A 27,243-nucleotide genomic window follows, 5' to 3' on the forward strand; every position below is an offset into this window, starting at 1 on the left:
GGGAATGTGTCTCACCATTTTTACTGTGATCATTAATATTGTCATGAAAAATATGACGTGTATACGTGCTCTAATGACACTTGTTTTTGGTATTAGCATTTTTGTATGTGTCATTGTCAACATAAACAGTGTTTTTAATATGTGCTCTCAAAATACATATTAAAAGCATGAAACGCTAATCTTTATCATTATATTTTAGTTGAAATTAGTGCAAGACGAATTCGAATTTATTTATTTATTTTTGGTTAAACAAAATAGAGGAATAGATCTTCACCACATGCACTTGGCCAATAAGTTTGTTGTATGTACCATAAATGATAATTGCCTCAAATTTTGTCCCACCATATAAAATATTCTTGTTTAGAGTCTATTGAAAGATCTTCTATGTCAATAAAAGAAGGTATTATAAAAAGATAAAAAAAAATTATTTTGTCTATCTAGCGGCATCCTTTTCTTGACTGGTATATTAATTTGAAAAATGCTGTATCCTTTTCAAAATGTTTCAAATAATATGATTGTTTTTTTTTTTTCTAAAGCAATTAGGACAAAACAAAAGTTTAAGTTGTTAAATTTAGTGATTCACCGTATAGAGAATTTAAGGTTTTAATTTGACCATTAGATGAAAGGAATAGGTATCAATAATGAATGGGTATCAATAATAAGGGTCTAACTGTAATATTTTATTAGTACATATTTTACATTTTAGACATCGTTAAATGATCAATAAATCAATAAAATCTAATTATTTGTCGGTATCCATACTGTGGGGTATGATATCCCTGAAGTACAATAGTCACACCCAATTATAAATAGATAAATACATAAATTTCTCTTGTTTCACAGATTAATCTTTGCTTTGTAATCTTTTATTTTATTTCATTTCTCTTGGCTTATTGATATTATAGTTCTAAACAGTTGATTTTGTTGGGTTTAATTTTCGCCTACACCCATCAATTTTGACAAATCTCACTGCGCACCCTCAACTTCCGTAATGCATCACCTTAATTCTGATTATGGAAAGTAGCCCTTTTTGCTGGCATCGACTTGGTTAATTAAGTGACTCTAAAACTCCCCAACTTAAGATTTTAAGGTCTATTGTTTTGCGATCAACCAAATTTCTTTTCCAATTCAAACCAAAACACAAAAAACAAAAAAAAAAAAAAACCGCAAAAAACAAAAACAAAATCTTTTCTTTTCAGTGAAATAGTATATAAATGCTTTATAACTTTTATTGTTGCTAAATGATCAACATTTGTAATTTTCTATTCAGAAGAGTACATTAATTAACATTCAAGTCAACAATGGCAAGAGATAAAAAAAAATTACATAAAAATGCAAATTATTTACTAACAAATCTATTTATGAAACATTTCTACAAACATATATAAGAGTAAAAAAATATACAAAAAGTAATACAACATTAAGAATCACGCTCTTAAAAAATACATATATTTAATAAAATAAGTGTCCAGTTCCAATTAAACAATAAATTACCCTTCTAGTATTGCATAGTAAGGCCCTTGTGCAAGAGTGACTCAATTACAATTTACAAAGAGTTTTAATCCCAATTATAGAGATTGAGATAAGGACATACTTGAGAAAAATAAAATAAAATTTATTCTTATATATAAAACAATATGAGCCCCTATGAATTCTATTGCACTTCCACCTAAAATTTATTGTATAGTTTGGCTCTGGGTCAAGTTAACTAATACGGCATCAAACCAATTGGTCCTATGAGAATTAATTAATCTTGGTTTTGAAAGTCACCAACAACCAGCATTAATGTTTAGTTTTCAAATACTTCATATTGACTTTATTATATTTATTTAAGTAATAGAAGTTTAAATAAAAGAGAATTCTAGTTCTTTTATAGCGGCCAATATATATATATGGTCCCCGGAACATATATATGAAGACAAGAAGCTGCAGATTTTAATATAGATTTTGCAGTAGCAACAATGGATTTGATCAGTAGAAGGATTTCATGCACATGTAGTTGCAAAACATAGACCAAACAAAAAAGAAAAAAAATCTGCGTGTAAATTTATCTTAATTTTTAGGATGATTTGCTTTTTTAGAAAAAAAAGGTTTTTTTTTTTGGCTAAAAGATAATATTATCCTTTAAAAATCCTGTAGATATTTGCATTTGAATATAACATACATAAAAAATTAGTATTGCAAATTAAACATACACATTTTTCACAAATGTAAACTTCGTAATATTTCTTTAACACTAAAGCTATGTTGGGATTAAGTGAAGAATTCAACAAATTTTTAGGGAAAAAAAAAGTAGTGATCCCGTGGTTGGCATGCTTACTTGATTGGACTAATGGACTAAATTTTAATTTTAATCCAAAATTCATGGGATTAATAATCCCAATTTTTAGAAAATGAGAGGAAAAATGTTTGTCCATTTATGAAATTTCTATAATTTATTACAGTATTTTTATTTAGAACTTAAAAATTATTTATTTATTTATTGTTATTAATTAAGTAATTTATTTTTTGTTATCCATGATTTACTTAAAAATTATTAATTAATTTATTATTTGAATAGTTTTATTTTTTAAAATTAATGACTACCTAATAACTAATTGAATATTTAAATATCTATAAATAGTTAATTTTTAAATTTAAATATTAAATTAACTTCATTTAAATTTAATTTAACATGATCTAATCCAATATTGTGCTAAACATAAATAAGATTATTTATAATCCAACCTAATCTAATACAATCTAATCTAGTTTGATCCTAATACTCAGTCCAATCCAATTCTACTTGCCATACGTAGTATAAATTGCTTCGATCTTCATTGGCGAATTGTTTAAGAAATTGATGTACAAGTGTGCAAGTGAATAAGAGAATCCGAATCTCACTCACACACACTAGTTGGATTTTGGAGGGGATAGCACGCACGAAACCAACAAATGGTATAATTTAGAACATTGTGGTAAAATACTTGGGGCTACTGATAATAAATATGATTTTTGTGGGGGGAATATATTGAGAGTGAAAGAAAAGGTATATGCATAATCATATATAAAAATTTAAATTTACCAGTTCGCATTAAAAAAAAAAAATTGTTTTAAACCATGTTTCATTTTGTTGATGTTGTGTCCATCGTAGTGTACCGTATTATATTTATTAAAAAAAAATATAGGGTGGCTTTGAATTTTTTCGGAGCATATCTATTTACATCGATCTCATCATTAAATTAAAGTCAGACACACGACTGACTGACTATAAAAAAAAAAATTAAAAAAAAAAAACAGAGATTTGAATTGAATTTTGAATATTTTGTGATGAGAATTTGAAGGACTAAAAATAGGTATTTTATATAATTATTTAGTTGTCTGTACGTGCATGTGCTATTACATAACGCATGTTCTCACACAATTATATGTCTCGTCCTCATGTGCCCTTAATTCTTTATGTGCTTTATTTTCAAATTGTTACGTGATTCTGCCATGGATAAAGACATTTGTATGCTTCAGGGATTGCTGATCTATTATTAGTTCAAAAATTTACTCTCACGACATAGATGTAAGGAGATATGTATACATGAAATAATTTTTAAATAAAAAATTTCTGATCATATTAAAATAAATAATGAATTAAAAGATAAAAAAATGAGAACTTTAATATAATATATTTTATTTTTATAATATATTAAAATTTATATTTTTTTTATTTTTTAAATTATCTCAACTTTACCATAGTCTAAGATCCTGATTGAAAGCTCATTCTATTATAAAATTTAGAGAAATGGAGGTTTGAACCAACGCCCTCAACTTGTGTTTGTGTTGACTCTTCCCTATCCCACATGCTTGCCTCACAATACGGATAACCCTATTGTTTTTGGGAATTTATTATTATATACCGTGACTTTTGTCAAAGATTCTTTTATATCAATTTTCAATGCGTCGTCACATACAGTTCAGATATCAGAACCCAAAACTATTTCAATGCTATATTTAGAAGAAAATCTTTGATAATCCTCATAATATTTGGAAGAAAATTTTTGTTAAAAATTTATTGCTATGAAACAAGCTAGATTTATAATCAAAGTCTCACATCTGGTATATTACTAAAAAGGGCATCGCAGATATTTAGGCCGAAAACAACCTCAACGGGGGTGACTGCGTAAAAGAATATAACTTTTATTTTTATTTTTAAATTTAGAACAAGTATAGGATGTCTCGCGTATACGAGCAAGAATTTGAACTCAAATCACATTTAAATCTTTATTGTCGTTGTACAAGTTGATTTCACTTCAGCATCAAAATCTTCACAATATTGAATGGAAACACAGTCAAAATCAAAGTAATCACGTAATATGAATAAATATGTGAAGATATATTTCACTTAGATATGGTAGCAATAAATTTCTAAATGAAAAAGGCACTAAAAAATAATTTAAATTTGAAAAAAAAAAAGTCAAAAGTAAAAAACAAACACAAGAAATTCAAGAACAAGACATAAAATAAGAAACAGTATGACAAGTTCAAGTTGCATGTATCTAGTTGGGTGTTTATTTATTTGTAAGTATTTTTTTATGCTATTTAAGTATTTATATTGGCTTTCTATCACCTCCAGTATTGAGTTGACTTCAGAAATAATGTTGAAATCAAAGCTTTAATTCTTGCATTTCCACCCAAAAATAATAATAATAATAATAAAAGGAAGAACTTGTATTCCTCCCCCCCCCCCCCCCCCCACACACACACACTTCATTTTCAAACTTCCAATGGTGTCTAATTTGGTTATTTCTAATGCTTGCACTGATAAAATAGGTGGATGTGAGCTTACCAAAAGATTTGTGATTCTAGTTGAAAACTTGATATTCGCAAGATAAATGGTTTCCAATTTGACAATGACCTCATTTACAAAAACTAACTTTTACCAGAAGTGTAAGTAATAACTCACCCAGCCCCATCCCATTTAGCGATATGTTGGAGCTGCTGCAGCAAAATTGTTACCAAGAGTGTGGCAAATTAGCCTCAACCTGAACCAAGCTAGTAGTGCTCCCAGACAGAGGCCTTTGCAGAGGATCAGCGTATGCACACTGTAAACCCTCATTGGTCATTACAGGCTAGTGAGGTTGGTAAGAAAGATAGCAGCCCTCCTGTGCATTGGTTTGTAATGGTGCATGATAGGCAGAAGCTGGGGGCACATTTGGACTATAGTAATTAACCATATTTTGCGAATTTTCTCCTTGTGTGCTTGTATGTAAAAGATCATGCGATGAGGCTGAAGCAGGAGGCAGGTTTTGACTATAGTAATTGACTGTATTTTGTGAATGTTCTCCTTGTGCATTTGTTTGTAAAAGAGCTTGTGATAACGCTGGAGCTGGGGGCAGGTTTTGACTATAGTAGTTAGCCATATTTTGTGAATGTTCTCCTTGTGCATTTATCTGTAAATGATCATGTGATGAGGCTGAAGCTGGGGGCAGGTTTTGACTATAGTAATTAGCCGTATTTTGTGAATTTTCTCCTTGGGCATATGCATGTAAAAGAGCATGCAATGAGGCTGAAGCTGGGGCCAGGTTTCGACTATAGTACCTAACCACATTTTGTGAATGTTCTCCTTGTGCATTTGTTTGTAAAAGAGTGTGCGACAAGGCTGGAGCTGGATGCTGGTTTTGACTATAGCAATTGACCACATTTTGTGAATGTTGATCAATTTCTTTATTCTCTGCTGATAGAAATGTACGATACTCCCTTTCATATCCTGGAACTAGCTCCCTATGGACTACCTCCATATTTTGCCTATACCTGTAAGAATTCAATGCCAAAATATTTGGTGGGATTCCTTCCAAGCTCACTAGCATAGCATAGGAGATAACATAAGTCATCCATAAATTTCTGTAGATTGAAAGGAAATAACAGAGCCACAAGTACAGCCAACTGACCTAACCTGAGCCAACCAATACAGTTGATATATATACAAGCTCAAATTACAGGATGTGCAATCAAACCCAATCCGATACTTACACATTCCCACCTTTGGGCATATTTCTCAAATAAAACAGCAAAACTTTGGAATCAATATTATTTATGGAATATTCTAGTATAACAACTCTACTTTTCTAAAAGAACCTGACATTTGCATTGACACTTTGAAACAAATTTATCTAACAAAGCAGGAAGCAGTTCCTAACAATCCCACAAATGCTAGTATGCTACACCAAAGCTGATCACATTATTGTGTAGCCTCAAAAATTTTGTTCTGCTTTCTTAATACTAAACTATAGAAGAATACTATCTATAATTTATGAAATAACATAGCCATTATAAGAAGATAATGTTAAATTCATACAATTACCAAAAGGAAACTTACTTTCAATTTTAGAAAATGTTTCTCGTCTAAAGGCACACTCTCATGTACACTATAAACACTTTTCAAGCTTTCTAATGATTTGAAGGAAAAAAAGTCTGCTTTTATAGAGAACATAGAAAGGGTGTTGTCACTAAATGACAAAAACAGGAAAGATTTGAAATGATATAAAACAGGCTTTTTTTTTTTTTTGGAGATCATTTGAAATTTCTGTTTCATACTGTGTTGAAAGCTTGGCTTTAACCAGTAAAAATTTTCTAAAATTAAAAGGAAGATCTCTTTCAAATTTTTATCTATTTTTTATTACCATCTTATCCAATATTTTATAGTTGCTAAGACAATAAACTTCGTTGGTAAATCTGTGTACAAATAACTAGAAAATCTTTTGTTGCATGCCAAAGGCATGTAGATACAACAAACCAAAAACCATAACTTTATAATATATCTGAAAGTAGTGAATGGAGATTGATGGTAGCAGCAACTTATGATAGACGATGGGCACTACTAACTCAATTATTGACATAGTGAAGAAACTTGCAAGCTTAGAAAAAATTATCAATTACAATTAGGGGCGTTCAATGGTTCAAATTCATTGGATTTTGCCAAATCCAAGTCCAATTCATCATTTGCTAGATTTTATATTTTGGCTCTAATCCAATCCAATTACTGATTGAAATCCAATAGAATGCAAACCAATAAAAACCTAAATCCAATTTAATCTGATTCAATCAGTCAGATCAATCCGATTACAACAAAAATTTATAAACAGAAATCGTCAATTGCTCTCTAGAGTTCTAATTACTAACAATTGGAAAAAAAAATCAACTCTTTTTATATTTCATGATTCATATATTTTATTATCATGTGATTGAAAAGAAAAACAATTGCAATTTGAATAAGAAAAGCAAATGCTACTTGTGGCTTACAGTTTGTACTCTATATTTTTGTTTTATATTTATAACGATACAAAATTAGGTTCTATTCTTTTAGGGAAATTAGATCTTAGTTTTTTTAGCAAGTCAAATATAAAATTGACATGCTCTTTTAAAATATAAATAAAGAAAATAAAAATTAATCAGTTGGATTGGTTTATATTGGATTTGACCACATTGATCCATAAACCAATCCAATAACATTGGATTTTCCATGATGGATTGGTATTGCAATCCAATCCAATCAGAGGTTCAATCTGACAAAAAATTGATTGTTTTGGATTGGATCAATTGGTTGGATTGAATTGGTTTCGATCTTGAACACCCCTAATTACAATTACAGAACCATGGCTACTGCCAGGCTTTTATTTATGGGGCAATCAAATAGTTTAGAAGTTTGATCAGACATTGAACCACTAATGTCCTAAGAGCTGCGTGCAACAGCCTAAAGAGAGAATATTAGGGCAAAATGCAATGGTGCCAAAAATTTAAAAGAAAATAGAATGTACCTTCCATATGGGCCTAGAATGTGCGTGGAAGGATTCTCGGGCACATAAGGTTGATGTCCAGGATTCTCGGGCACATAAGGTTGATGTCCTTCTGTCAGATAGTATGGATCCATGGGATGAGGATGAGCAGCCTGCTGAACAACAAGCTGTAACTGAGCAGGGGGCTGCACAAGCCCACCACATGCTCCTGATTTGTATTGATCATATGGTGGGTATATAATGGTCTTCTCGGATTGATAAAGAGGGATTTGAAAGGCACAACCATGATGTATCCCAGGTAAATATGAACCATGTGGTGAAGTCAGCCTTGCCCGCGGCTGAAACCTCTCCGGCACAACTAGGGCCCGTGATGTATGGGGTGAAGCAACATTTTGCAGAGTGTTAGCAGCTGCAGCAGAAGCAGATGCACAAATGGGGCGGAACAAAGCCACTAAATTTTTCACCTACAATACAAAATATAGACCAAATTCCCAAAAATATGGAACTGTTGCAATTAAGTTATGCCCAATAACAACATTTCAAATAACAAATCAGTACAGTGAAAAAGATTGTGAATTGAAATCTCACCTGTTCACCACTCAAATCTTGTCTGAATTTGGAACCCTGGTAGTTGTTCTTAATAGCTTCTCTAAAAACTTTCTCAGGCAGAGGCAAACACTCCATAAAAATCCTAAATTTCACCTAAACAACCCCACCCAGCCAGAGCACCACAGAGAGAGAGAGAGAGATTAATGCAGTACACAAAATTGTATTCCCCCCCCCCCCCCCCCCCCACAAACATAAAAGCAGACAGTGGATCCTAATTTCTCCATATCCCATAATCATGAAGTAAGTATTTTATAACGTTGTTTTCTAATTAGTAAGCAAGAAAACTCAATAAAGCTCATCCATGGATATTTTAGCTCAATCCAGTTTCTAACTAGATAAATGCCAAGTTGACAATTTCATTCAGGTCAATTTAATTGCCAAACTGAAGAAATTTTCACCAGGTAACGGAATCAATTGGAAACTCAATTTTATCAAAATAACCACACATTGCATTACATCAAACATTCCACCCACTTTAGCATGAATGTTATCCCATGTGGCTTATGAAATCGTTTACCTGTGCAGGGAATCTCCCACTGAATGCAGTTGGCTCCAAACCCAACTCTCCTTCTGACATTGCTATGTATACACCATAAAGAAGCTTCAAGTCAAAATCAAATAGAAAAAGTGTGCTACCTGGTTTGATTTTCTCTACAAGTTTTAATTTTCCTGTCGGTAACCCGAAAACACGGTATCTATAGCACTCAGATTTTGTTTTCCCATTGCACATGAATATAAACCCAGGAGTTTGTTCTGCAATTTCCGTCTTTGGGTTTCTTCTAGATGCACCTTCATTGCCACGAGCAACAATAGAGGATGTCATAACAGTGGTTGGAGTGACATCAGGAAGAAGTTTGGACTCAGATGAGGGCCCATCAGAAGGCACAGCACTTGCTTTTATGTTTAATTTTTTCTTAACTATCTTCAATGCTTTTACAATCTTCTTTTTCGACTGATTTATTGATGATCCCTGGTCTTTAATCTTCTTGCCTTTTTTCTTTGCCATAATTCCCTGTTACAGTTAAATCAATGAGTTGGTTATCAAGTTTGACATAAATCCTGAATAAAAAAGATCAAATCTGAAAAAAGTGTTATACTTAAAAAATAAACCCCATTAACATCAATCTTTAACTATAATGCAACTAAGGTCTCAAAATTCATTAAAAACCTTCCATGATATTTATTACCTACTAGTCGATAAGTTAAAAGTTTTAGACCTTCCTCTAAAAGGCAAGTAATTAATAAAAAGTACATCATCGATATTTGCTTACACTTTAACCAAATGAAATGAGTCCCAAAATTTCACTATCTTTTAGATTAGTCAAAAGCCTAATATATGAGAATTGAAGCAAATAGAAGTTCATTGCTAGGAAGTTATCCTAGTTCTAGAACAACAGAAAGTTCTTTTAGAAATGCACCAAAAGGAAATATGGTATCTTCCAATGATCTCCCTTGACATTTGAATTGATTAACAGTGGAGAACAAGCTCTCTCTCTCTCTCTCTGTGTGTGTGTGTGTGTGTGTAAACGAGTTTCACTACCAGTATTAGTAGTCCTTTCGGGGTAAAACATAAAGGATGTAACAGTGATTTCACTTGCAATATGTCAGAGAAAAAAATTCAAAATACAAGTAGATTTGGATCCATATGAGCTCATTTTTAATCCTATGGGGTTATCTTCAACATTCAGTCTTCCAGCATGCAAACAATCATACTTTTGAACTAAATAACAACCATTATTACTACTTACTTACACTCTAAATTTTCTTCGCCTACAAGGTGATCAATTAGATGCGAGAAAAAATTAAAAAGTCATAGCAAAAGGAGGGATTGAAACTGAATCTCAAATCATAAGTATCACAAGATGTTCATATTAAAAGAAAGACTTCACTAAAATTATGCACTTGTTAGCAACCTGTTGGCTTCCACAAACATTACTGCATGCATCTATGATGTAGCAGCAAACATCTACTTTATTTTGCACTGGTTCAAACTAAACTATTAAGTAATCAGTGGTCATTCTCAACAAGCTTGGCAACATTTTACTACATTTTGTTGCAGCGGCACTGGTCATAGCCTCGTAGGAATGAATAAAGACAATGTTATTCTGGTTTTTACAAAATATACCCTAAATCAATGAAAAATAAACCCAACAATCATTTGCCAACTCGGATCAAATTGAAGAACAAGAATCAGGTAAAAAATATTGATCATTACACATGTAAAATAAATATAATGTTAATGATAAAAAACCTTCAGATGGTTTAAGCTTTTCTGTTCACGTGAGCTAAACTGAATAGAGACAAACGAGATCAACCAAATTTTTTTAAAAAGAAATGCAGCATTATATATTGATAGACCACTAAAATCACTGTTAAAAAACATACAGCAACACCAGGTTGTGCAAATGAATAGATAAATATATTCTTGAACACTTGTTAAAGGTAGCAGTCATCCTCAACATTCAAGATATGCATCCCTACTTAACCTGATACTTACAGAAGGTCATTCTACTTCATCTTGCAGGCCAAGATTCATGTGATTGCTTCTACCTTAACAAGAAACTTATCAAGCTTGTGTATGTTTAGGACTGCTGTACTTTTGCTTAACTTTGAAAGAACAAAAGTTTACTTAGTAGCTAGGTGTTACCAACTATTCATCGATTTATACTTGACAACAGACAATTTCATTCTATGGATTAAAACAAAAATGGCCTCAATTCCCACACACCCTTCCTCAAATTGTCAATCACAACTGATCAATGCTTCAACTTAAGAGCAATCATCCTCTCACTACAATGCAGACAATGCACATCAAATTGAAGTATCTGCTTACAAATTCATAAGTTATTTTTACTGAAAACCCTAACATTCCCTCCCTCCCCATTAAAAAAGAAAAATCGTTTCTCTTAATTTTGTAAATGATAAATCATTTACAGAAATTAGTTCTATTAATCTCAAATGCCTATGAATCCGCGTCGAAGCATTACACAGAATTTTGAATACGAATTTCAAAAAAAAAAATTATGAAAAAGGAGTTTAATCAACAAGAATAATTTATACCTTAAAACATGAACGACGACTGCCAAGAAAACGGCGACGGCCAAGCACTGACAGTTAAACGTTTTCTTTTTCTTTTTTCGTTTAAATAGCGAAAGGTAAAAGGAACAGCCCTGATTTCATCACTGGATAACACGTGGACGTCAGCAGATGCAATTACCCGTAACTATGGCCAATGGGCTATGCTGTGCCCATCAACTGTCGGCCCATAAGGACTCGTGGGCCGGCACGGCACATGCCGTGCCCACCTTTTTTTTAGTTCAGCCCAGCGTAACTGTGGGCCGTGTCCAAAACACTAACTTTTTTTTTTATGTGCTTAAAAGAGTCTATGTATCTAACGTGTTTTATTCAAGTCCACGTGTTTAGCGTATTTTTTTAAGCCTACCAATATAATAATAATAAATATGAAAAATATTTCATTCACAAATAAAACATATCTCTATTAAATATTAACTAAGTTATGATTTAATATTAATATGAAAAATATTTCATATAAAAAATATTTTATTATTAATGTTGTAAATTTTTTATTTTTTTATTTATCATTTATAAATTTATGATATTTATAAATTTATTTATTAAAATCATTATATTTACTTATTTACTTATTCATTTCATAAATTATAAACATAAATAAATAATTAAATAAATATCATAAATAAAATTAAATATCATAAATAATATTATTCATTTAATAAATATCATAAATAAAATTATGATATTTATAATTTTATTTATTAAAATCATGATATTTACTTATTCATTTAATAAATTATAAATATAAAAAAATTAGAATATTTATTTAAACTAAGATTTAATGATTTAAATTAATTTTTAAAAGTATATGCTAAAAAATATATTAAAACATTTAATTTCAAGATATTTTACTTTAATTTCATAACATTTTATATTTACTTTTTATTAAAATAATTTACTTAAATATATTTTGGCCCACGTGCTATTGATGGCCCATGGGCCGCGTGCTAGCCTACCAATGAACCGTGCTTATTACGTGTTTTTTTGCGTGCTGTGTTTTATCTCATCTTTAATCGTATCATGTTTTTGAGGCCCGCGTGCCTAAAATTCTAGGCTCGGTACGGCCCACTTGTGTGTCGTGCCGCGCCTCGTGCCCTACTGAAACGTGCTCGTGCCGTACGGACACGTGTCGTACCCATGTCGTGCCACGTGCCGCCCGGCCCATTGGCCATCTTTAATTACCCACAGTTTTTTTTATATCTTTTAAAAAATAAAAAGTATCTCATGGTGTACCTTTTAAAATAAAGAGATATTATTATTTTATCATTTTATATTTTTAGATATATTATTTTATTATTAAAATTTTCTAACAATTATTTTTCTGACTTAATATTTTATTTTATTTTTCATATTATTATGAAAGCGTTAACTGTATTAATAAATTACTAATGTCAGAGTTATTTTAGAAATTTCATTATATTTAATATTTTTAAAATTTTACAAGGTGTAATATTTGTAATTTTACCAATTAATTATTTTAGATATATATGATATCGATAAATGTATTATTTCTTTTATACAATTAATTTTTTTTTAATTTAGAGGGTTAAATTACACTTATACAGGTTAGGGGTAAAATAGACTTTTAGTGCAATTTATGTTAATTTTAACAATTTGATAGTAAAATGATATAAAGTAAAACTTCAAATAGGAAAATGTAATTGTCAAAAAACTTTAGTAGTAAAGTGACAGGTCAGAAAAATTGAGTGGTAAAATAATAATATTCTTTGAAATAATTGTTGTTAGTTGTGTTATGGAAATAATAGATATGGAAATTATCAGTCATATACCCTTAAACGACACTAGTATCAAACATGCTACAATACTTTTTGCTTATATTACTTGTATACAATAAGTTGACAAAAGAGTTATGGCGTCCACCTTTTCGTTTACTATCGTTAAGAACTTAACAAAATTTGAGCAAAATGACTATTTTACCCTTTAAAATCAAAATGAGGTAAAAAGATAAATTTAACTTGAAATTAATGTAAATTTTCAATACACAAAATTTTTTTATTTGGTTATTAACAATACATTTTTTACTAAAAAAATATGAATTATTAATGGTACATATTATTAACAATTATCCATAAAAAATATCCATCTTATACCATAAAAAATTATTAACAACATATTATTTATAATTATACATATTATACCATAAAAAATTCAAGTTGGAGCTTGGAGGATTAGATCCTCTATAATTTAGGTTAAATTTTGGAGGAGTAGATTCGGTTATAAAGTAGCTTTTTTTTTAGCAATTATTAACAATTATCCGATAAATGAAATGACATGTCATTTTTATCAAAATATATCATATGACATGTCGTTTTTTACTAGGTAAATGGGATGACATGTCGTTTTTTTTAAAAAAATAGATTACCCTTATGATGTCAGCGCTCGCAAATGACAGTTAATGGATTGGTGGATGACAGAAGTGTTTTGTCAACTTAGGGTATACGAGTGATACACTTGAAAAGTGTTGTAACACGTTTGATACTGGTGTCATTTAATGGTACATGACTGATAATTTCCCTAATAGATAACCAATTAATTATTTCGTAAGTATTATTGTTAAATTATTGTTAGAATACAAATGACTAAAATAGATATAACATCAAGTGAAATTTACTTAAACATATATACGTGTTTGTTAAAGTGAGAATACCATTAAAATACAAAATAATACAGAAATACAGTAGATAACATGTTTTTTTTCTCCTTTTAGTGGAATCCTCACTTGTCAAAATGAGAATGTCTTTATTAGAGAAAAATTATATGTGTGTGTGCGCGCGTGTGCGTGTGTGTGGGGCCAATGGGCCAGGCAGCACGTGCCACGACACGTGTCTGTACAACACGGTACAATATGAGTACATTTTGATAAGGCACGTGGCACGACACGACATGCATGCGGGTCGGGCCAGGCTTAGAAATTAAGCCGAAAAAACATGACACGATTAGAGATGGGTTAAAACACGGCACATAAAAAAACACGTAATAAGCACACTTGATTGGTGGGCTAGCATGCGGCATATGAGCCACCGATAACATGTGAGCCAAAGTATATCAAAGTAAGTTTTTTTTTTGAATGAAAGGTAAACATAAAATGTTATGATTTTATAAATAACTAAACTTTTTAATGTAGTTTATTAGTATAAACTTTTTAAAATTAATCTATATCTTAGTTTAAAAAAAAATTAATTGTTTTATGTTTATAATTTATTAAATAAATAAATGATATCATGATTTTAATAAATAATATTATAAATATCATGATTTTATAAAGGATCTCTTACTTTAAGTATGGTAAGGACCAAGTTAAAATATAGAAAATCATAAATTTTAATTCAATACATGACAAGACATATTGTATTTGAGTTTGTGCTTTTTATATTTTAATTCATTTCTTATTTTAATAAAATAAATGATCATTTATTAGAAAATTACTCATAAATATATATTAAATTACCTTTTAAACATGTTTCTAAAAATCTCCGATAGCCACTTGAACTCTCTAACTTTCAAGTTAATTTGAGGAAGTGCTGGCCAACTAACTAGAAGATTTGGTGAACCATAGACATGATCATTGGGGGCATTATTTATGGTCAACGATTGGATATATCTTGGTTCAATTTCTTTTTCATACAAGTTTGTAGTATCCTATGTTAGCCTAAAGGGGTATACAAACAATAATTTTGATAATAATAAACATATGTTATTATATTTTACAACTTCACTAGCACTTGAAAGGCAAAATTTATTCAAGTGAATCAAGTGAAATCAAGCTCAAGACACTCAACGGATAACGACACGACCTAGAACAAGTATTAGCTCGAAGTGATCTTTATTTCTATAACTTTTGTAATGTTGGTATGATTTAATATATGCATGATTTATCATTTAAAAAGCTTAAGATTTTATTTAATAAATCATAATTTTTTATAACTTAAAGGTTTTATAATTATAAGATAAGTAAATTTATAAAATGGGTTGTTTTTTCAAGATATGAACTAAAATGAAAGAGTTTTGCAATCTTTGATTTCAATAAGTATTGATTTAAATTCCAAAATTGGATATATCTGCAAAAATTAAAACATTTTAGACCGTAATATAATTTATAAAATGTAAATATTGGAACTGTAGCAGCTAGCCGGCCAAAATGTGGCGGCTAACCGCTTGAGAAGACAGAAAGTTAGCTGCTAGCCGCCTGATGGTAGCAGTTGATCACCTGGGCCAATTTTTAATTTCAAAACTGCAACCGTAAGTTACCACATAAGCCTAGCAGTTAACCGCTTGATTCAAGTGGTGGTCCAGCTATTTTTTGGAGGTCAATAACGGCTAGTCTACTTGTCTAAACTATGTAAACTCAAATCCAAATCAAATCTAATAAGTTTTTCTCGGAAAAATCAGTTCATACAACATATCTTGAGCTTTCATTTTGCAAATCTTCATACATTGATTCATTGTTGAGATACCATTTTTATACATACACTTGTGAGAGTGAATTCTTTTTAATCTTCATTTTATTATCAAAAGTTGAGTGATTGTAAGTGTGACAAACACTCGGGTTAAGAGATTTTGGATAATCTCTTATTGTAAAGGTCAATTGACACCATAAAAGTCAATTGTACAACTCTTGAAACCTTGGGAGGTTTGGATAGTTCCTCAAGCTTGGTTTGCTTGGAGGCGTGGACGTAAGTGGGTTTTGTCGAACCACATAAAAGCTCTCTTGTTTGCTCTCTCTTCCATTATCCTTTTAATATTGTTTATTGTTAAACTTATTTTTATTGATTTTATTAAGGCATTAGTTTAAATTGTTGTGTAGTTTTAATGCTTTCGCTTCAAAAACCCAATCACTTGCCTCTTAAGTTGCGTAGCTGTTGTGCAAATTTTATTGAACTCGCAAGTGTATGAATCTATTGTAGAATAGATCAATGGTGATGGGTGTCAATCCCATGAGGAAGTGAATTTTAATTGTGTGTAGAGTTAACTTTTTAAGAGGGTGGTTGGATTTGTGGTGAAAGTAATTTAGACTATCCTAAAATTTAAATTAAAATGGTGGGAATAAATTAAAGTGAAAACTATTGAAATGAAACACTTGAGTTTTTGGATCTGCACTCAACATGTACCATATGATTAATATTCCTTATTAGTGCCAATTAAATCATGAGGGGGGGGGGTTTCACTTCTCATAAATCTCACTAAAAAAAATATGGAGTTAAGTGCTTATCGTGCCAAATAATAATAATCTTACACTAGGGAGACGGTTATACCAGTGAAATATCTAGACAATATTATTACTATCTATCGACGAAAAGTCAAAACATCCACATAAATTTGAGGGGAAGAGAAAGTAAATTTACCAAATTAAGCCCATGGAACATGTTGAGACTTCACCTTCGACCCAAACTTGAAAAAAAATTAGCTACTCATAATTGAATTAGGGTAAAATGAGAATTTAATAAAATAAGTAGAAAATACAAGATAGAAAATGAATTACAAAAAATAGAGTTGAAAAATGAATTCAAGGGTGTCAAATTAGGGGGGAGCCCCCTATTTATAGATATAATGAGTAAATCATGGCCATCAGATTAAAACAATTTGGATGCTCAGGATTGCGACACGTGGCAAGTTCTGATTGGATAGAACACATCATCAGGGCTGCCATTCTATGTATATGCATGTACTGTACGCACGTTTTTCAGTCCACTAACATACTGCCACATCACCGGTCAACGCCATATTAGTATTTTAGTCCAATAGGATCGTGATACATCATCAGTCAATGCCATATCATTACTCAACGCCACATAAGCAGTCAAATGCCACATCATCGTACCGTATATGTGAACAATGTCATAAACAGTACCGTACATGTGAACAATGTCGTTTATCATTTTATGCTTCTCCTAAAATTTTCGACTGTCCTGAGTTCAAAATTGTTGTTCGTTTTGCTATCTGATCTCTCGTTTATTGTGAAATGACCATGATGCCCCTAAAATATATAAAATACTTAATTATAATAAAACACACATAATTAAAACACAAGGGACTTTAATACGTAGAAGTAGGGATGGCAAACAACGGGCCTGGGCCGTGCTTTTTTAAGCCCAGGTCCAGGCCCGATGTCAGTTAAGCGTGCGGGCCTAGGCCGGGCCAGGCTCGGGCTGAACTTGGGCTTTATTTATTTATTTTTAAAATTTTAAATTATTGTAAATTTGAAATAAATTAATGATCAACAAGTTATTAAAATCATAAATAAATTAAAGAAAATGAATATTTCAAATTAAAATAATAAATAAAGCAAATAAAAGCTCATAACTTTAATTTTCTTTAATACTAGATTTTCTAATTCAAATGCTCTCTTAATTAATTGACACAAAAGAGAGAATTTAGTATCATAATTTTAATTTTTTTGAATCATAATTGATTTATAAGTTAAGAATTTAAGTTTTCTTTTTTATTTTAAAATTACTTTTCAATTTTAATTATATTATTCTAATTTATAAAATTATTTTTTAAAAAAAGTAGCGGGCTAAGCTTTGTCCGGGCTTTTTTTCTTGGGCCCTTGTCCAGGCCCTCATGCATAAGGGCCGGGCCGGCCCGGGCTTTTTTGCCACCCCTACATAGAAGTAGGGATGTTAGTGAGACTTGCAGTGTAAAATGACGATTTTGTCCTTTATAAATATACACTTTCTGGCACTTCAACACACACCCAACCAGCTTGTTGCTAGTCCCTAGCAAATTAAGTGAAATCAACATTCAAACCCAAAATGATTTTTTGATTTTTTTAAACATTCGTGTTTATTCAATCAGACTAATGATAGCAATCAAATAAAAGTATAACCATTATCTCTAGTCTAAAGAAATATCACCCCTACATCAACCATCCACATGAATCAGTCCAATAGACTTTGTCACAGCTACAGTAATCAAGCTACTTTCAAGAATGACATGTCAAACCTCAAAATCTTACCAATAGTAGTGACACTCTCACAAGCATTATCTCCAGCCTAAAGAAATATCACCTCCACATCAACCATCCACATGAATCAGTCCAGTAGACTTTGTCACAGCTACAATAATCAAGCCACTTTCAAGAATGACATGTCAAACCCCAAAATCTCACCGATAGTAGTGACACTCTCACAAAGAAATTAAACCCAATAAAAATAGTCACTCCAATGAATGGTAAATTGAGAGAAAATAATAAAGAAGTAATATCACACATTCTCACAAAGATGAAAGAAATATACCCACAGCTTAGAAATAATACAATCTTAAGTCAAACAAAATGCTAATCAAACCAATGTATTCATTTTTTATGCACCATTATATCTTTTTAGCCCGTATAACTACTTCTACTTCAGACTAGCCCGTATAACTAACTTCTTTGTTATAACTATAAATCAAGAAGGATTTTTATTAGGACGTAATATAGGTTAGGGACATGGCTAACAAATGAGGGGGAAAACAAAATATATGTTTGAGAAAAAATAGAGATTTTTTGGAAATCACAAGTTAAATTTTGCTTATTTATTATTTTTTTTATCTAAATTTATTTTTTTGTATGACACAACTTTACTGAACAAAATAATTATTTACATTTTTCTCAAGTATAAATAGGTGATGGAACTTGTAAGATATCAGGTAATATTCCAAATCGGAGTGGGTCCAGATGATAAGTTGACAAAGAAAAATAATTTTTTTTATATAAAAGGCTTAAAAATGTTAATTATGGATATTTCACAAAAGGGATAGCTAGAAAGGCTCAAACGGGTCAAATATACAATTTCCATTATCTTTTAGGGCTCTAAATAATCTTCCATATCTACTAGTTATATAGACCTTCAGATGTAGCAACACACATTTGTTTTAGAGGGTTGACTCAAAAGAAATATAGAGATCATGTATAAAATAATAAACTGCTAAGCTGTATGAAGAATGAGTAAAAATGGTTATTCTCCAAGAAAAAAGACAGGCTCAAAAACTCAAAAAAGACAGGCTCAAAAACTTATATTTGTCTCCGACATCAACATGTAGAGTAGCAAACATGGTGTAACATAACTCAAGACCAAAGATAATACAAATACTAAAATTTAAAAGTTATAATGTCATCCAATGTTAAAAGATCCTATAAAATTGTCATAATTTTTTTTAAAAGACATTCTACCCTCAAACCTATTCTAAATATGAAAAATATGCATGCAGAAAGGTGAAAATGATGTAGAAAAACTAATTGGTAAAAAAAGAAGTTAGAAAGATCACACTTAAAATGATTGTCGAAGCTTAATAATAAGATAATAAAGAAAAAGAAAATATCTGGAAAGTAATTCTTTTTTAACTTCCAAACTAAGAAGATGTGTTTTTAGAGTCACTACACTCCATACTCAACCATCTTCGACTAAAAAATTTAGTCACAGTTAGTCTCTACAATAAAAATCAGTAAAAACTTCACCAGAATTGAGACATTCCAGAAATATCAACTATTCCCTCCCCCCAACCAGAATGAAACATTGTCCTCAATATTATAGAGGAAAAAAGTAGAGTTTAGAAGGCATCACTTGGGTGCTACAACACAGAAGAAAATATTTACAAGCAGAGAGTTAAATCTAATTTGCACTTCTTAGTGCGGCTACTGCTACCATAATTAGTTGGCCAATCCAACACAAAGGTTCTAGAATCTAACTCTGGAGATCAAGTAGCTCATTCGCAGTATGAGCACAAATAAAAAAAAATTTTCGCTGTGAAAAGAATGAAATAGTTTTTTTATTGCATGGTTTAGAAATGCGATAAAACAATCATAAAAGTTATTAACATTTAACAAACCGATGAGTTTATGATGAATGTTCAGATGGGCCCAAGATGCTAATGTGATTAATGCTTCTAGAGTCGCAAGATCTCCTAGTAGGAAAATAAAAGTATCAGCATGATTTAGCATTTTAGTTATTCTCTCTTGCATACCTGAGACGACTAACGCTTCTCCAATTAGTGAGTTAGAAAAATAGCCCAAAAGTTTTAGGATTCTGGGATGATACCTAACACTTGGCTCCCTTTGATATAAGCAGCTTCTGAGACCAGTTTTAATAACCATCGGTCACCTCCTCTATACACCAAGTGTAATTTTCTTTTCGCTATACTTCGACCAAGATCGATGGTTGCCTCAATGAACTCTTTATATTTGCCATAGTTAAACCTAGAAAGTACACAAATGTTCTTTAATTGTTTATTGAGAGTAGCTACCATTGTGATACTTCTCAAAAATAATTTGCGAGTGTTAAAAAATATCATATTTAAGGATCTTGGTGATAATGGTTCATAGCTGTGTATAAGGTAACATGTCTGTATCAATTAACGCGTAAAGCACATGACTCGAGAGTCAAAAAAGAAATAGTAAAAAGAAAAAGCAAACAATGATAAAATAAAATTATTAAAGACAAGAATGCAAATGATAAAACAACAGTGAAATAAAAAGACATTTACAGGTAGTTGTGACTGTGGCTCACATCTTCCTCTGGTTTTGCGTGCAGAAACGACTTGAACGCCCTCTATGTGTTGATGATAGGCTTCCCATCCAATTTTCTTATAAACTGGCAAACATGGTCATTTATAGTCAGATTCTCGAGACTATATTGTGCACGCTCCTTCTGAAATAATGGCCATAACTGGAGAATTGCTCTTTGTACGTATCCACTGGGATGCGTTTCAAGAGACAAAAAGATATCATTCAATGACTCTTTATTCAAGTCATCCCTAATGAATTGAATCTTGTATTTTTGTTATTAGACACTATTCCTAAAGAACATGGATTCTTATTCTGGCACACTTATGACAAGCAACGGGAAGTTTTCGAGCTCTTTGTTTTCTTGAGTAATTTCTTTTATCACAACCAGGCATGTATGCAATAAATTTGAGATGCAACTCACCTACTAATCGTACTTTGGCCTCGATTAACCAACATATGTCAGTAGAGATGTTATTCCTCATAACCAATCGCATGTGTTTGAACCGAACTTTATAGATTGTAAGGAGGGCATTCTAAAGAAGTGAAGGAAATTGATTGTGAGCTTTGCTAAAATCGCATTCTTGTCCATAATTTCATCTCAGAATATCAATTATTATGGAAAACTGAAGTAACCGACTTTGATTGGCACGGAGTACCATTATCCGTCACTTAACCGAGGTAACAAACTAAAGCACATAAAGAAAATTAATTTCACAAACATCCTCTTATTGAATTTACCTCAAGTTCTAATTGGATGTCGTAGATACCTCCCTTAATTTCTTTGAGTTGTCTTTCTAAAGCCTCAACATGAGATACTAACTCTGGTGGTCTTAGTTCCAAATATGATGTGTTTTACAAAATCGTATCTGGCATCTGAGATGAGATTGTACACGTTGAAGTTGTCTAAGAAAGTTTAAGAGGATCTGTCTAGTTGAGGCATACATGATTAAAAGTGACAAAAGAAAACTTAATGGTTAAACAAACACACTTATTTAAAAATAATTTCAATCACCAAAGAATAGTAAAAAGAAAGAAAAGAAAAAATTAAATCACCGAAAAAAAAGAAAAAAATCTCAGTTCAAATTTGGTGGGTCACTCAGATCTATTTCGATATCTTCTCGATATGGTTGGTACTTTAGAAATGACTTTAATCTTTGACCATTAACTTTAAAAGTGACATCGTTCTTTAGATCATTAATTTTAATTGCTCCATGTGGAAAAATAATGTGAACAATAAAAGAGCCAGACCATCGAGACCGTAACTTACTAGGGAATAGGTGCAAGCAAGAATTGAATAAAAGTACTTTCTAACCTAGGGTGAAAGATTTTGTCATAATTTACTTGTCATGAAAGACTTTCATTCGCTGCTTGTAAATCTTGGCATTTTCGTATGCATCATTGCAAATTTCTTCAAGTTTTGCTAGCTGTAATCTTCTTTCTGAATTAGCTTGCTGCATGTCAAAGTTGAATTTCTTGATGGCCCACTACGCATGATGCTCGAGTTCCACAAGTAGGTGGCAAGCTTTTTCATACACTAGCCTATAAGGTGACATCCCAATTGGGGTCTTGAAAGTTGTTCTATATGCTCATAATATATCATCGAGTCTCAATGACCAATCTTTTTTTTTTGGTATTATCGTCTTTTCTAATATGTGCTTTATTTCTTGATTGGAGATCTCAACTTGGCCACTGGTTTGCGGATGATATAGGGTTGCCACTTTGTGAGTTATGGAATACTTTGTTAAAAGAGCTTTAAATGATTTGTCACAAAAGTGGGCACCACCATCACTGATTATTGCTCGAGGGAATCCAAAGCATGAAACAATGTTACTTTTCAAAAATCTTATCACCACTTTGTGATCATTGGTTCCACATGGAATTACTTCTACCTATTTTGATAGATAGTCAACAGCAACCAATATGTATTGATGGGCAAAAGAAGGGGGAAAGGGCCCCATGAAGTAGATACCCCATACAAAAAAAATCTCAACCACTAAAATTAGGGCTAGTGGTATTATATTCTTTCGTGTAACGCTCCTCATTCATTGACACTTATCACATGAAGAGCAAAAAGTGTAAGTATCTCGAAATACTGTTGGCCAATAGAAACCATATTGTAAAACTTTAGTAGCTGTTTTCTTAGTGCTAAAATGGCCTCCACAAGCTTGTTCATGGCATAATGAAAGAATATTTTGAAATTCACTTTCTGGGACACATCATCTGACAATTGGATTTGCACAATACCTGAACAGATAAGAGTCATCCAAAAAGAAATTCTTTATTTTCGCAAAAAATTTGGCTTAGTCCTGTTTAGTCCAATGCTCTGGAAGTTGACCTATAACAAGATAGTTAACTATATCAGCATACTATAGTAATACTTCCACACTCATCAATTGTTCATCTGAAAATGATTCATTCAATAGTAATAGTTCTGAAATTGTGTCAAAATTGAGACGAGAGAGATGGTCTGCCACAACATTTTATGTGTCTTTCTTATCTTTGAATTCAAGGTCAAATTCCTATAAAAGTAACACCCAACGAATTAGTCTAGCTTTTGTATCTTTATTTGTGATAAATATTTAAGAGCAGCATGATCTGTGAACACAATTATTTTATAACTAATGAGATAAGATTAAAATTTCTCTAATGCAAACACTACTTCTAGCATTTATTTTTCAGTGGTTGAATAGTTCAAATGTGTATCATTCAATGTCATACTAGCATAGTAAATAATATGGAGAATTCGATCAACTCTTTGTCCTAATACTGCTCCTAATATATCATCAAATGTATCACACATGAGCTCAAATGGTAAGTTCCAATTTGAGGGCTGAATGATGGGTGATGATGTCAACAACTGCTTTAGTTTTTTGAATGCCATAAGACATGAATTATCAAAGATAAAAAGTACATCCTTAGCAAGTAGATTGCATAAAGGTCTAGGAACTTTGCTGAAATCTTTAATGAAAAGTCTATAAAAACTATCATGCCTAAGGAAATATCTTACTTCTCTGACTATTTTAGGTAGAGGAAGATTGAAAATGAGATCCACCTTAACTTTATCAATCTCAATACTTTTGCTTGAAATGATGTGACCAAGAACAATACCTTGTTTTACTATAAAATGACACTTCTCCCAATTTAAAACTAAATTCTTCTCTATACAACTCTACAGAACTAGTGTTAGATGATGTAAACATTGATCGAATTAATCATCAAAGACAGAAAAATCATTCATAAAGACTTTAAGGAACCGGTCAACCATATAAGAAAAAAGCTTAACTGCATCGTTGAAATATAGCAGGTGCATTACATAATCCAAATGATATCCTCTTATATGCAAAAGTACCAAAATGACAAGTAAAAGTGGTCTTCTCTTGATCTTTTGGTGCTACAGAAATCTGATTATATCCTGAATAGCCATCTAGAAAGCAATAAAATTCATGACCTGTTAATCTATTAAGTATTTGATCGATAAATGGTAAAAGAAAATTTTCTTTACGTGTGACTGAATTCAACTTTCTATAATCAATGCATACGCGCTACATTATAGTCACTCTAGTGGATATCAATTCATTATTAGCATTGGTAACTACTGTGACTCCTGACTTTTTGGGGACAACTTGCACATGACTGACCCATGAACTATCAGAAATTAGGTAAATGATACATGCGTCTAATAGTTTAAGGACTTCAGTTCTAATAACTTTTTTCATGTTACGATTCAACCGACGTTGCATTTCTCTAGTAGGTTTAGCATTTTCATCAAGGTGAATGTAATGCATACAGTCTACCGGGTTTATACATTTTACGTCAGCTATGGTCTATCGTAATGCTCTTTTGTGCTCTTTTAAAATTTCTAACAACTTACCTTTTTGTTTGTCGTTTAGAGATGATGAAATGATTACTGGCAGAGCGCTTTCTTCTCCCAATAACTCATATTCCAAAGTGTTGGGTAATGATTTGAGCTTGAGTTTTGGTGGTGATTCTGATGATGGGTTGGGTTTCTTCTCTGATGGTGCTAGTTGTTCAACTCTTAACTTCTATTTATTAGTGTCCATGGATGGTGCTAAATCAAATAAGGCGTTGACCTCATCAACTGATCTGTCAATATCAAAATCCAAACCAAAGTGAGTTAAACATGTTTGTAAAGGGTCATCACTAAGGTTTGAAAGAAAAGTATTATCTATTAATTCTTCTATTAAATCCACATCAACAATTCCATAATCTGCATTGTGTAGTTATTTGGCAATGTTGAAGATATTTAGCTCCATAGTTATATTGCCAAAGGACAACTGCATATTTTCAGTCCTGCATTGAATTTGAGTATCGGCAGTTGTCAAGAAAGGTCAGCTTAGGATAATGGGGATGTACTTTTTTGAATCTTGAACTAGTTGAGTGTCAATTACAATGAAATCAACAGGAAAATAAAACTTATCTACCTGGATAAGCACGTCCTCCACAATACCACAATGTATTTTCATGGACCGATCTGCAAGCTGTAACACCACTGAAGTTGGGTCTAATTCTCTCAGTCTAAGTTTCACAAATATGAGTAAGGTAATAAATTTACACTAGCTCCTAAGTCCAACTAAGCATTCTCAATTGTGTGGTTCCCAATACTATATGAGATAGTGGGGGAGCTTGGCTCTTTGTATTTTAGAGAAATTTTATATTGGAGTATAGAGTTAATGTTAAAAATGCATTCTTTTGAACGTTAATGTTTCTCTTTTTAATACAAAGGTCTTTAAGAAACTTGACATAAGATGACACTTGTTTTAGAGCGTCAAGTCAAGGGATGTTAACACTTACCTGTTTAAAGATTTCAAAAATCTCACCTGTGGATTTTCCCTTCTTTATTTTAGTTAACCTCTGGGGAAATGAAGCTTTATGAATATATTCTCGTGGGTTGGTTTCTTCTTTTTCCTTTGATGATGAGTCTTCAGCATGTACAGGTACAATTTGAGTTGTTTTTGTCACCGACATCTTTACTTTGTTGTTGACTTCTTTTTCTTTTCGCAAGTTCATAATGGCTTTGACCTCTCTATGCTATTGAGGTGAATTGGTACTTGCTTCATGCACTCTTTTAGGATTAGGCACTAGTTGACTTGGGAATTTTCATTTCTCAACAGTCATTGCCAAGGTTTGAACTGAAGAGGCAAGTTGTCCCACAATCTTTTCGAGGTTTGAAACTGATTGGGTTTGTGAGTTGAATCCTGCTCTCATCTCATTTCGTAGTTCATCAATGGTGCGATTTTGTACTCGATCGTGAAGTGAGTAAAATTCTTGAAATTCTAGAATGTATCCTCCTATGGTTTGGGTTGAAAGTAGTTCGAGTTCTGATTGTATAGTCTAAATGGTGGCTGAGAGGCTTGAGGAACTTGAGGAATTGGTTGCATCAGTGGAGCTGGAGCTGCTGGTCCATTCTGTTGGAACCCTTGAAACCACAAAAAATTAGGATGGTCTCTCCATCCAGGATTATATGTGTTAGTGTAAGGGTTGTAGTTTGATGGCTTTCTCATTACACCTATGGCATTGGCTTGATCTGGGTATAAGTAATGGTCATGTAGTTATGTTGATTTAGCAGCCGTTAATGATGCTATTTTTTGGGAAAGACTTTCAACTAGCTCTTTGACTTCTTTAACTTCCGAACTTGACTTGCCAATGTGAACCTCATTCACTCCCTTAATTCTTTTAATATTCTTGAGTGATCGACTCCGTTGTTGGGAAATATCCTCTTGTCACTAGAAGAAATCCTAAATCTCTAATGCACTTTTTGACATTAGCTCTTATCCACTTGTTGTCATTAGCCATTCTTGCACATGCGACAATAATCCCTCCAGAAAGTATTAACATTGGCGCCATTTCTCGTATCCATGATTTGGACACTTCAAGAGTAGCCCATTGAATTGCTCCTATGCTTCGAAAAACTGCTCGTCTTCTCTTTGGGTAAACTCTGAAATTTCCCTGTGAATAACATTAGTTTTATGCATTGGGAAATATTTATTCAAAAATTTTGTTACCATTTGTTCCCATAATGTAAGGATGATAACTCTATGAAATGAGAGTTATTATGACAATTCTAGACTTAAATCAATATTACTTAGAAAGTAAATAATGTGTTTCTATTGCATTTTTGTTAAATTTTGCATAAACATTCATTTTAGTTTAGTCTTAATAAATTTTAATTGATTTAGAATAATTCGTGCTTAAATTGTGTGCATAATTGTAGGTGTCCAGTCATATTTCATGGAAGGAATGCTGATGCAATAG

General features: G+C 31.8%; 1 protein-coding gene across 2 annotated transcripts; it reads right to left on the reverse strand.

Moving 5' to 3' along the window:
- Window positions 1–4,812: 4,812 nt before the first annotated feature.
- On the reverse strand, window positions 4,813–11,576 carry LOC102620019 (uncharacterized). Of its 2 annotated transcripts, none has more exons than XM_006487490.3 (5): window positions 11,433–11,576; window positions 8,890–9,384; window positions 8,352–8,465; window positions 7,785–8,227; window positions 4,813–5,781 (listed from the first exon to the last, which is right to left on the reverse strand). In XM_006487490.3, the coding sequence occupies exons 2-5, from the start codon at window positions 9,376–9,378 to the stop codon at window positions 5,100–5,102; spliced, it is 1,728 nt and encodes a 575-aa protein (XP_006487553.2). In that variant the 5' UTR covers window positions 9,379–9,384; window positions 11,433–11,576; the 3' UTR covers window positions 4,813–5,099. The 2 variants fall into 2 exon arrangements, with proteins under 2 accessions (XP_006487553.2, XP_052288323.1); XM_052432363.1 differs by having other exon boundaries at window positions 5,639–5,830.
- Between the last annotated feature and the right edge of the window lie 15,667 nt (window positions 11,577–27,243).

The sequence above is a fragment of the Citrus sinensis genome, chromosome 8, assembly GCF_022201045.2.
Source record: "Citrus sinensis cultivar Valencia sweet orange chromosome 8, DVS_A1.0, whole genome shotgun sequence".
NCBI lineage: Eukaryota > Viridiplantae > Streptophyta > Magnoliopsida > Sapindales > Rutaceae > Citrus > Citrus sinensis.

What these genes read in the sequence shown, in the direction of transcription:
- LOC102620019 (XM_006487490.3), bottom strand. Translation starts at nt 9,378, where the DNA reads ATGGCAAAGAAAAAAGGCAAGAAGATTAAAGACCAGGGATCATCAATA. An exon ending in AAGATTTGAGTGGTGAACAG is followed by an intron (nt 8,228 to 8,351) that starts GTGAGATTTCAA and finishes TTTGTATTGTAG; the next exon opens with GTGAAAAATTTAGTGGCTTT. An exon ending in ATTCTAGGCCCATATGGAAG is followed by an intron (nt 5,782 to 7,784) that starts GTACATTCTATT and finishes GAATTCTTACAG; the next exon opens with GTATAGGCAAAATATGGAGG.